This window comes from Mesoplodon mirus, assembly GCF_964341445.2.
Source record: "Mesoplodon mirus genome assembly, chromosome: 12".
In the NCBI taxonomy this organism is placed as follows: domain Eukaryota; kingdom Metazoa; phylum Chordata; class Mammalia; order Artiodactyla; family Ziphiidae; genus Mesoplodon; species Mesoplodon mirus.
Window position 1 is genome coordinate 104,054,324 of NC_138988.1, and position 12,042 is coordinate 104,066,365.

General features: G+C 50.0%; 1 protein-coding gene across 2 annotated transcripts in view; it reads left to right on the forward strand.

Annotated features, from left to right (window-relative positions):
- Positions 1-12,042, forward strand: part of SLC22A23 (solute carrier family 22 member 23) — a 148,683-nt gene that overhangs the window by 28,000 nt on the left and 108,641 nt on the right. For both annotated transcript variants that reach the window (XM_082637658.1, XM_082637659.1), the window contains exon 2: positions 7,640-7,743. In XM_082637658.1, the coding sequence (XP_082493784.1) occupies positions 7,640-7,743 (104 nt within the window). The remainder of the gene's footprint in view (positions 1-7,639; positions 7,744-12,042) is intronic.

Consider the following 12,042-nt stretch of genomic DNA (forward strand, 5'->3'; position numbering starts at 1 on the left):
TATATTCTTTTATTCTTTTCCATTATAGTCTTTTTTTAAAATTTTTTAATTAATTTATTTATTTTTGCTGTGTTGGGTCTTCGTTTCTGTGCGAGGGCTTTCTCTAGTTGTGGCAAGCGGGGGCTACTCTTCATCGCGGTGCGCGGGCCTCTCACTATCGCGGCCTCTCTTGTTGGGGAGCACAGGCTCCAGACGCGCAGGCTCAGTAGTTGTGGCTCACGGGCCCAGTCGCTCCGCGGCATGTGGGATCCTCCCAGACCAGGGCTCGAACCCGTGTCCCCTGCATTAGCAGGCAGACTCTCAACCACTGCGCCACCAGGGAAGCCCCTCCATTATAGTCTTTTACAAGATATTGAATATAGTTCCCTGTGCTATAAGAAAGAGGTTTTATACTTCCAGCCCTTTAAAAATGGTCAAATTCATTAAGAACCAGGAAAGCCTCCGAAGGCGACAGTTTGAAGCAATTGTCACGTCCATCTCTCTTCCTCCACACCAAGGTGGTCCTACAGCCAAAGGGCAGCAGGCCTAAGAGTCGTCACTGACTGGAAGAAAAACAGAACAAGACCGATCACTGAGTAAGGGTTAGGGTGAGTCTAAAATTACTACACTAGTCCAGAACGGGGCTACGTGAGGTTGAAGAAGTTCACCAGCTTTGACACTGTGGTTTCGGACCGGTTTCCTTTGCACGAGGAGAGAGCGGGTTTGCTGGTCTCTTCCATGGAGCACCAACAGGCTCGCAGTAGATTTTTAGTTCAACTATTTCCCTCAACGTGCTGTGTTTGGGGTTTTGGCACCAAGTTGGTTGGGGAAAAAGAAAGTGGAGGAGCCATTTGAGCAGCAGTTAATGAAAAACAGGGAAACAAAACTAAAAAAAACCCAAAAACCTCCCAGAGTATCTGGCAAGGTCGTTCATTATGTCATTTAAGGAAGCTCGAGAGAGTGCCAGCCCTAATTGGCAGTTATGTTGGCTGCTGTGAATCTCCTAAAATTGGAGGATGAACTTAGAGGCAAAAAGCAGAGAATAATTCGGGGTTTTCAAAATATGGAGTATTTCTTGAATTTTGATAGCGTCTTTAGGAAAAAAAATCCAAATACTACTAGATTAAAAAAAACAGAAACAGGGCTTCCCTGGTGGTGCAGTGGTTAAGAATCCGCCTGCCAATGCAGGGGACACGCGTTCGAGCCCTGGTCTGGGAAGATCCCACATGCCACAGAGCAACTAAGCCCGAGCACCACAACTACTGAGCCTGCGCTCTAGAGCCTGCGAGCCACAACTACTGAGCCCACGTGCCACAACTACTGAGCCTGCGCTCCAGAGCCTGCGAGCCACAGTTCCTGAAGCCCGGGCGCCTAGAGCCTGTGCTCTGCAACAAGAGAAGCCACCGCAATGAGAAGCCCGTGCACCGCAACTAGAGAAAGCCCACGCGCAGCGATGAAGACCCGATGCAGCCAAAAATAAATAAATAAAATAAATCCATTAAAAAAAAAAAAAAACTGAATAACACAGACCTGCATAGGCTGCCTCAGTGTTGAGCAGCTGATTGTAACTAATGTGCTCCGTGGGTCCAGCTATGTGGCCACAGCCTTCCGGGCTGTGTGTGTGTGTCTGGGGGCTGTTCTTGCCACTTCTGTTGTCTCCAATTAAACACAGAGCAGGGCAAATCCTCGGTGTATCAAACAGTGGTTCATGAGGGTCTGCTGAAATACCACTCTAGGGGGGAAAAAAAGGTTGCAGAAGAATGCTGACCCTGAATTTCTCTAAATTCCTCCAGTTCAGTCAGGAATTTTGTTTTATTTAAGCTTTTGAAGTTTTAAGCAGTGTTATCCCCTTTGCAGTCTGAGCAGAAACTTTTCCGTTTATCTCTACTGACTCCTCAGGGTTAGAACAAACGTGCGTTGTGACTAGTAAAACCCTCGTGGTTTCGAATGGAACAGCCTCAGATGGGCATCTCCAGCACAAAAGATGAAACTTGGGGGAAATTTTTCACTTAGTTTCCTAAAAAATGTTTTTGGCTTTAGTCAATGATCATTAACATCATCGGTAATCTTCAGGCTCCAAAGATGTAGTTTGTTTCTAGTCATTTTCCAAACAAGCTTCTGCTAGGCCTGAGTGTTTAGATTGTGTTAAAATGCATTTTCCTGAAAAGGTGAAAAGTTGGTTTTTTTTTAAATCATTTGGTCTCACCCTAACTACGACCACTTCCACCTGCCACTGTGGGTGGGAGTTTACATTACTATTTTTGTTTCATTTTAAGGCTTATAGATTAACTGTAGAACGTTTGGAAAAGTCAAGAAAAGTATAAAATCGAAAATAAAATTCAACTCTCCAGAGATAGTCACTTTAAATATTTTGGAATATCTTCTTCTAATTTCCCCTGTGTACGCAAATATCTCCTCTATTCATGGTTTTTTATTCTGAGCCTTTCTCATACCGTTATGTCATGAGCATTATTTCTCAATCATTTGCTTTCAAAAGCAAACATTTTCATGCTGTATAGTCTTGCTGGATGTCAGGCAGCTTCCCATTTCTTACAAGTTACAGACACTGAGCATCATTGCACCAGGACATCTGTGAGCATCAGTCATAGTCTCCTTGGGAAAAACCTCCAAGAAAGGGAATTGCTGGGATAGAGAGTGTTCACGATTTCAAGTCACGGGACGCATGTTGCCAGACGGTCTTGCAGAAATGCAGTGCTTCGTTTACACGCCCAGCACAGATTTGGTCCTCTTGGTTTCTCCTGAATTTTTGGGAAACTAAAAAGAAAATTTTCTTTGCAAATAAAATATTGAGCTTTGATTTTAGTTAGTGGAATTGGGCATTTCCCAGGTGTTTTTTTTAACCATTTGTTTCATATTTTGTTAATTTGCCTGGTGCTTTACCCATTTCTAGTAGGAGTATCGTCTATGTTGTTATAGAAATACTTACTAAGTTTAGTAACCCTTTGGCTGTTGTAGGGAAGGAGAAAACCTTTTTCCTCTACCCTCCTAGGATCTGTGGCTGGGGCCCTGGGAACTAGACTGAAGGCAGCTGAACAAGAGGGAACCAGGGTTCATTGCCAAGTGCAGCCGGGCACACAGGAGTGCTTGGTGACCAGTAACTCAAAGGGGTGGTCGGAACTTGGGCTCACGTCTTAACAGAAGGACAGCCCATTTGTACAGAAGTGAGGAGACAGGAAAAGGGGTTGAGGCTCTTAGGGGTGGCAAACTTGGGAAGGAAATACGTGGGGGAACTAACGGAAGATGAGGGTTTTAGTGAGGTGGTTTTTAATTTTTATCTTATATCGGAGTACAGTTGATTTACAATGTTGTGTTAGTTTCAGGTGTACAGCAAAGTGAGTCAGTTATACATATTTTTCAAATTCTTTTCCCATTTAGGTTATTACAGAATATTGAGTAGAGTTCCCTGTGCTATATAGTAGGTCCTTGTTGATGATCTATTTTATATATAGTAGTGTGTACATGTTAATCCCAAACTCCTAATTTGTCCGTGAGGCTGTTTGCAGACGCATCTGGGTGCCAACTTTGTCTTCACGGCCATAGGACTTCCCCGGGAGAGGGGGTTTATGGCCTTCTTCATTTCTCAGAAGCCTCTGCTTTTAGGCAGATAGGGACGCTCTGAGAAGGCTTCTTTCTGAATCTGCTGATTCTCATTTGCTCCAGCTCAAAATCATCCTTAGGCCAAAGTGGCATGTTCTGGGGGTGACCCATTCTGATCCCCCTTCCAATATATTTTACAACTTTATCTCTTTATAATTGTGTTTGTGGTATTTTTGATGCAGGGAGGTTTTAAATAATAAGTAAAATGAATAATAATTAAGGAGTAACAGATAAACTGTTATAAAATCCATCATCTTTTCCTTAGGTAGTTTTTTTCCTCTTAGTTTTTATCCTTAGGGAGTCTCTTTCCACTTCAGAATTGGGTGAGTAATCTGTTTTCTTCCAGTGTTCTTATGTTCTTGTTTTGCATTTTACTTTATCATAGTATTCATTATTGCTGAAAATAAGATTATTTTCCTCATCTCCCATTTATTTTCTATCTTCTTTAGAAACTTCATTAGTTTCCTTGATGAATATTTCTCCCCTCTGGCAAGTCAAGCAATTAGATTATTCCTTTGAAAATAGTATAAATTTTATTTCTTTTAGCTTATCTTTAAAATATATAGGTGGGAAAACAGTCTACCAGATTTTCTGTAACCACTGCCTTTTTTTTGAAAAACAGAACATGTGCAGCTAAGATTGAGATCACATTCTAGGGTCAGTTTCCTCTCCATGGAGCATTCCGTGGCATCACGGTGGACCATCCCTGGTCCTGGAACAACGGCAAGGGAAGCAGGCGTCAGACTCTGAAATGGGGCCGTGACTTCTCCGCTTTCGCGATCTCGTTAAACCTGCTGGCGCAGCGCTTGACTAGAGGGCTGTTCTCATTGTTGTGAAGAGAATGGATTTGAGGGGTTAATGCATGGAGACCCCTGTGTTAGTTCAGTGGGGAGGCCCCCTCTCCTCTTGCCCTGCACACTCCTTCCCAGGGAGATCTGGTCATAAAATCAGTGCTCGCCCAATTGCAGGAGCAGCTGAGAGCTGAGCCTCCTGACGGGTGCCTGGAGCAGCTCCCTAGAATGGCCTGTCCAGGGACTGGGGCACAGTTAGGAGGCTGGGGATTCAGGAGGTCACTGTCCAACCCAGGCTCTGGGATCACACCTCGGCCACCTGCAGACCAAGCCCTGCCTGATATGACCACCAAATGGATGTCCCACCTATTCCCGGCTTAACGCTCTTCCTAATTCAAGTCACCCTGGAAATTAGATCGAGGCTGTTTGGAAGTTAAGTACAGACGACGGGCAGAACCTCAGTTACATGTGAGGGCTTAGCAGTAAGGGAGCCTGGAAGTGGTATTTTCCAGCCCACACTGCGGGAACCCACACCAAAAGGGTGACGAGTGAGCCTCATCACGCGTCCCCAAAAATCGGGTTGTCCATGGCAGAGGTGGAGTGGGGGATGGGTGCCGGGTACGCTAGGAAGGGAGCACCCTCTGGCATCGGTGATTGACGGGTGTGAGAAGAGGGAGGTGACAGGTGATGATGTCAGAGACAGAACCTGTGCCACTGAGTCCTGGCTGTGCACAAGGTAGGTTTCTTAACGCCCCTTGGCCTTTGCTTAGTGAAATGACCGATTGCCGTGTCTCATCGATAGTGGGACAAATTTCGAAAGCGAGGTGATCTCAAAGCGTCCTCACACTTCTGAAATTCTTCTGGAGGTTGTACGACATCTGAGCATATTTTAGTTTCATCAGAAGTGGGGCGATCGGACAAGGGATGCTGTCCCCGTGGATTCCCAGCCCTACCTCACCTCGTTTATGGAGTGGACCTCAAGGGGCCTCCAGGCTTTTAGGGGTGTCCAGCAGACCCCGAGCAGGAGGAACTTTATCTGGGGCAGCCCGCTGGGGTCTGGAGTAGTTTTCTTTTGACTCAGAGAAGCTGTCTGCTCCGGTGCCTGATTGAGGGGTTAAGGCGCCAGGTGGCTGCCTTGTCCTGGATCCGCCCCCCAGGCTGAGGACAGCGGGGCCAGCAGACACTGCTAACCAGGCTGCCTTTCCCTCCTGGCCGTGGGAGCAGTTCTGTCTCCCTCAACTGTTTCAGTTTTCCACTCCTGCCTTGTTAATTGATAGAGATTGCACTGAACATCTGACTAGGTAGCAACTGAATTGGGTCATGGCTGCCCAAGGCCAGGGCGGGTTATTGTTCAGGGGCCTGAACTCACAGCAGTGTTGGCAATCCGCTCCCCCCCAGATGCTTTTATGAAAATCTCTTTTGTCCCCTGGCCATCTAATAGAAGCAGAATGTGCTCCTTGGCGTCACTGACCCTCAAATAAGCTCATCAGTGAGAAGTCTGGGTGGAGACAGGAGTGAGTGATTCTTGGCCCCAGAGCCAGCGGTTGGTCCCCCTTCCACCCCTCCCCCTTCCCCCTCCCCCTGGCAGCAACCTGGGACTGGGCGTGTCCTCCTCCTGCCAAGAATGTGCCAGGCTGAGGTGCAGGAAGGTGTGATGTGGTTGGGATTGTAACCATTCTAGGTGCTGTAAGCATCTCCTTGCCCAGAGGAACCAGATGGGCTGGTAGATGCAGCTCTTAGCCTTGGAAGTCAGTTACTTTGTGGGCAGAGTCCTGTGCTAGGCAGAGTGGAGAGAAAACAGTTCAGAAACAGCCTCAGAATGTAATAAACCAGGCTGGGGAGACAGAATATACACACACTGGTACTTCCGTGAGTGTTGGTTTTCCAGGCTGGCCTGCGAAAGCCCCCTTAGCTCACACTCTAGTTTCTGACCCGGCATTTGCTGCACAAAGCACTGACCAGCCCTGCTGTGCATGTTTCATGCGGCCTTTGGCCTCACCCTGCTCTTGGGGGTTGACTGTTTGAGCCCTGGCCCAGGCCGGGGAAGCTCATTCACTGTATTCAAAACAGCAGGGAAACGGCAGGCCAGGGCGGCATCGTTGTCACCTGGACGGCTTGTTAAACTGCTTGCTGTGCTTCCTCCAGAACTTCCCATTCGGGGTCTGGCGTGGGCCCGAGAACGTGCATTTCTAACGCCTTCCCAGGTGATGCAGATGCCACCGGTCCCTGGGCAGACGTAGGGGATGTCACCCCCGTAAAGAGCTCCTGTATCTGGACTGTTAGTGACGAGATTACATGCACCTAGCAGTGCCGGCCCTGGATGTGTCCCAGGGAGTCCAGGGAATGAGGTGGCGGGCGGCTGCCTTCTTGCTCTGTCCAGGCTGGCCCCGCCCTCCGCAGTGGCTGGTGCAGACGCTCGGCTTGTCCCAAAGCCCGTTGAAGCCGAGACCCCATTGGTTTGCCTCTCGGGCCCAGACGTCAGTTGCTTGTGGGTTGAGGGCCGTGTTTCCACTTGGACACACGTCACTTCAAGGGAACAGACGTGCATTTCTCTCTCACTTCTGCAAAAGGAGGAAGGAAAAATTGGAGGGTTATTTTTATTTCTTTTTCTAAATAATAAAGCTTAATTGTAAAAACAGTCTAAATGTTGTATTCACCAGTTGATTGGCTTTCTCTCCAAGCGGGGCAGGTGGCTTTAGGATGTAATATGGGAAAACACAAGGGACATTGATGAGGAAAAAAAGTAAGAATGCTTAGTTAAGATTGATATTTCAGTGTTTACTGCTAACCCTCTTTATTTTTAAGACGACTTATAAAGTTTGGGGAGTTTTTTGGGATGGAAACACAGAGGTTGCTTTCAGTTTCCTTGTGTTACTGTGATACCCCGTGCAAAAAGCTGGCAGGGGCTTTCCACCTGCAGGGCCGCGTGACAGCTGTGCCAGTGATGGGGGACTCCCAGCCTGTGGTGGCAGGGTGGAGGAAAGACTCATCCGCAGATGTCACGGGGGCTGTGAGACCCTGCAGACTTTTATCCTCTGTCCCGGGCTAAAACATTACACCGCCTTCTGTGGGCAGATTATATTTCTCATTGTTGGATTTTCAAAAACATTGAAGAGACTCTTAGCGGTATGTGTGACACAGCCTGTAAAGGGTGTCATGACCCTGAGCGCAATTATGTGTTGCCCTTATGATTGACAAGTGGCCTCTGTGTGTGTTTCTCTCTGATCTGTTTTCTATTTGCCCCTCTCTAGTGGGATCTTGTGTGTGATAATGCCTGGAAGGTCCATGTCGCTAAGTTCTCCTTACTGGTTGGATTAATCTCTGGCTACCTGGTAACCGGATGCATTGCTGACTGGTAAGTACCCACACGCCCGCCGCGCAAACCCGGGAGCCGCAGCGAGCCTCCGCTGCCTCACGGGGCACGGTCGGCTGAGCTCACCGTGACCGACGCTCTCCTCTGCCCTGGCGCTGGTGCCAGAGCAGAAGGCTGTCGCTGCCACCTGCAGAATTCAGAATGAAAGGAATTGGCCAGTGCACAGAGCAGACCCTTTTGAAGTGAGAATCTAAATTCATTGCAATTCCGCGGCTGCTAGAATCTAGCAAAACCAGCTTCGCAGCCTGCAAGCCCATGTCCTCCTGACCGTCAGAGTGCGGTTAGGAAGAGCCTGGGGACGTGGCTTCGAGGCTTTATGGGCTGGGCCCTCAGCGGGTGGATATACAAGAGGCGTCAAAAGATGGGGAGAGGACACGCCGGACTCTCTTCACCCCTGAGAGCTGGACGGTGGGGCTGTGCCCATGAGCGCCCTGAATGCTGCACAGATCTTAGAGAGGGACAGTCCTTGTAGTCGGCTTGGCCAGCAGATGCCTGTGCAGGTCCACGGGGAGCTGGACCTTGAAAAGTGGACAGCATGTGGGTAATGGCTGGGCAGTGCAGGCAGAGGGGCGGTGACCAGAGGCGAGAATGAATACGCTTTACTTGGGTGGGTCAGGGGCCAGGTGTGTGGTTCAGGGTGAAGTGACAGGTTGCTCGGAGGGCGATGGGGGGTAGTCATGGTAATAATAACAGGGACAATGGTAGCACCTCTCACTTACTGGCTGCCTGCCTGCCGTTGCCGGGCACTGTGCTGAGTGTCTCCATGGGTTAGAAGATCCCATCCTCACAGCACCCTGTTAGGAAGGTACTGTTATTACCCCTGTCTCACGGTGGAGAAACGGAAGCACGGATGTTCAAGTAAAATCCCCAGGTTCACTCGGCTTTTAGGTCGGAGAGCCAGGATTTGAGACTAAGCTGGTGGTGGCCCCAGAGCCTGGCTCCACGGGTGTAGACAGCTGGCTGGTGCTCCAGAGCGCACCTCCGGGGACAGAGCGGCGGGGGAGCCCAGGGAGGCCCCTTTCAGGTTCTAGAACTTTCTTACCCAAAGCTAGCGCCTATTTGGGAGTTCCTTGCATTAATGTGAAGTGTGATTTCCTGAGTGTTCAGAATTTGCTTAATCATCGTTTGGAAGTGCTTCTTAAGGACATACTCCCTGGAGACGGCAACAGAGACACTGTCAGTCATCTCTGGAAACCCACAGCCCGCCCTCGCATGGGGTTTGGTGGTGGCTTTTCTTGGGGGATGGAGGCGGGGAAAGGGCGAGCGTTTGGGTTTTTTTTTTTTTTTTTAACCAAATACTTGAGCTTTAAGGTCTTCAGAGTGAGCTATACTGACCTAAAAGATACTCTAATCCCAGTGTTTTAACCACAAGGACTTTTGTTTCCTAGAAACCTGCATTGAAGTAGGTGGGAAAAGCTGTAGTAATATAACCATGTCACTTCTTTCTAAAAACACGGACTTGACGGAGATTTTAGTGTCCTGATTCCTGAGAGATTTAATAGGGGAAGTAAATACGGACTTGGACCAACACATCTGTGACGGTTTGAATTGTTTAAACGTGGTTTTGTGGTTTCTTACTTCTTGCCCATCCACGCCGTTTGGCCTCCCGGACCGCACGCCAGGCCTGGGGACAGAAGACAGGAGAGTTTGGGGTCTTCCTTGGCGAGCAGCCAGAGTCTGATGCCGTGGCCGCTTCGCCAAGGTCGCGGTGGGTGGGCAAGGGGCACCGGGGAGCCAGGGCAGGCGGCTTGTGCTGGGGCTTTCTGCACAGGTTGCGTGGGCCTCAGTTCCAGTTTGAAAGTTTGGTGTTTTCCACCCTTGCCTGATTTATTTTTGGCATTTTACTCCCCGCTAGAGCCTTGCTTCAAAGGAGATAAACACATGTAGAGGGAAGCCCAGATTTCACAGCCCTTGGCACCGTTTCACGGCCGTGTAGGGAAGTTGATCAAGTCGTAGGTTAAGCTACGACCGCAGTCAGCGTCTAAGAAAACTTTAAAAAGTGACTGTTTTCCACACACGTTCTATCTGGGAGCGGACAGTGTGTACGGTCACGCGTTAGTTCACAGGGAAGCGGGGGACCGGCCCGGCCAGTGGCTCTCGCCCCATGACCTCGTTCCCCCCCTCACTGGGTCTCTGGCGGGACATCCTGCATGTCTTGTCCAGCCGGTCCCGGGAGGCTGCCTTTATGGGCTGCACCGCAGGCCCTCTTGCCCTCTGGCTCCCGGCTGAGCCTGGCCAGCGGGGCGGAGGGCGGGGGGTAGGGGGATCACTGGCTGGAGATGTGAGGGAGGGGACAGCAAGGTGGCGGCATTTCCCTCCCCTGCTTGGTCTCTGTAGAGTTACCATCGGTCGGGGCCCCCCGGCCTGCGCCCCGTTTCTGAGCTCCGGACTGTCCTTGCTCCCGCTGCCTGCTGTCGGCAGCCCCAGCCTCCTCTCCCAGCTTGCCCCGCCCCCCCTTTGTAAATAATCCCTCCTCCGAGCCCTCCATTTGAGCGGCACGTCTGTGTCCTGCTGAGGCCCCGTCGTATTTCTCTGGGGCTGCTATCACAGTTACCAGGCGCTTGGTGGCTTGGCTGAGCTGACTTGCGGTCCTGTAGTTCGCGCCAGGCTGAACTCAGAGTGCCCGCAGGGCTGCAGGACCCCCTGGAGGTGCCAGGAGAGAATAATTCACTTCCTTGCTTTCTCCACCTTCTCGCGTTCCTTGGCTCCCGGCCCACTTCTAGTTTCCGAGCCCGAGGTGGCTGGTCAGGTCCTTCTCACAAGGTCATCTCTCTGGTTCCCTGCAGCCAGGACAGGCTCTCCGGGTCCTTAGATTGGACCCACCTGGACAGTCACCTCACCTCAGGCCCTTCCCCTTCGTCACGTCTGTACAGCCCCTTTTGCCTTGAGAGGTGACACAGTCACAGGGTCTGAGGATTAGGACCGGGGCCCCCCCAAGGCCGTGACTCTGCGCATCACAGATCCCGACTGCAAAGGCTCTGCATCACAGATTTGGGGGTGCGATTTTACCGGTCAGCCGGTGGGGGAGGCCCCAGCTCTGGGGCAGCCGGTGCGCACTTGAACTCCAGTGCTTTCTAAATCACTTGCACGTGTCTGTACCCAACGGCCCTTCCTGAAGAAAGCACAAGGCTTGTCGGGCGGAGCCTGGCCTTCCTCAAGATTCCCTCCTTCCTCAGGGAGCCTGGGTTCGGGGCCGGGGCTCTGACTCTGAGGACCGTGTTGGTCCCACATTTCCTAATACTGATTTTCGCTTAATGATTTTAGCAACTATTTGGGAGGGAAAGATTTAGAATCATTTCTACAAGTTAAAATAAAAATCCAGGATCTTTCTTAAAGTGTCAGGACAGGGCAGACCATGTCTGGTGGGCGACAGGGACGCAGGATGCGGGAAGGGGACCCACGAGCTGCTTGGTGGCCTGTCCATCATCCCTGTTAGCGATCCCAACGCACTGTGATGCAGGACGGTTATCCCCATGTTACAGAGAAGGGAAGTCGAGGTAGACAAAAGTGGGTAAGTTAGGCTTTGTTTTCCTTCATTTTAGGAGACCGACTAAGCCATGCTTAAATTTGTTTCTGTAAACGGGTTGGGTTTGGACCAAACTACCTATAGAGTCTTTGCTCATGAGGGCTTAGTGACCCCAGCACAAGTCAAGGGAGGTAGTGGCTAAAATCTCGATAAGAAAGTTGACTTATGTTGCGTTGAGCCCACAGCCTTGTCCTCCTTTCTCTAAACCAAAGTGACTAGTGGGGATGCTCAGAAGCCTAAGGAATTCTGAATGAAGTTGTGTCCTGTAGTTCCCGCCCCCAGAGTTTCTAGAAATTACATCCATCGCCTGCACAGGGCAAGGCTGTGCACTACTGAGTATTGCTTTTTCAGAAAGGAGCTTTACTGAGAGATAATTTACATCCCATAAAGCTCCCCCATTTTAAGTACCCAGTCCAGTGAGTTTTAGTCTATTTACAGGGTTATGCAGTCACACCACATGCTGAGTCTACAACATGTCCATCTCCTGCCCATTTGTAGTCCCTGCCGTTCTCACCCCAGCCCTGGACAACCACGAATCTACTCTCCATTTCTCTCCATTTGCCCTTTCTGGGCATTTTGCTCTTAGGTAGGTGCCTTGTCCTAAGTCTAGGTGTTTGGGGTACCAGGCGTGGCCTTTGTTCCCTTGGCAAATGGAGTCCAGTTGCTCTGTGAGCTTTCCTTCCAGTTCACTCTGGCTGTGTCACATTCATCTGTGTGATGGAGGGTTCTGCTTTCCTTGGGACACATGGCAGCTT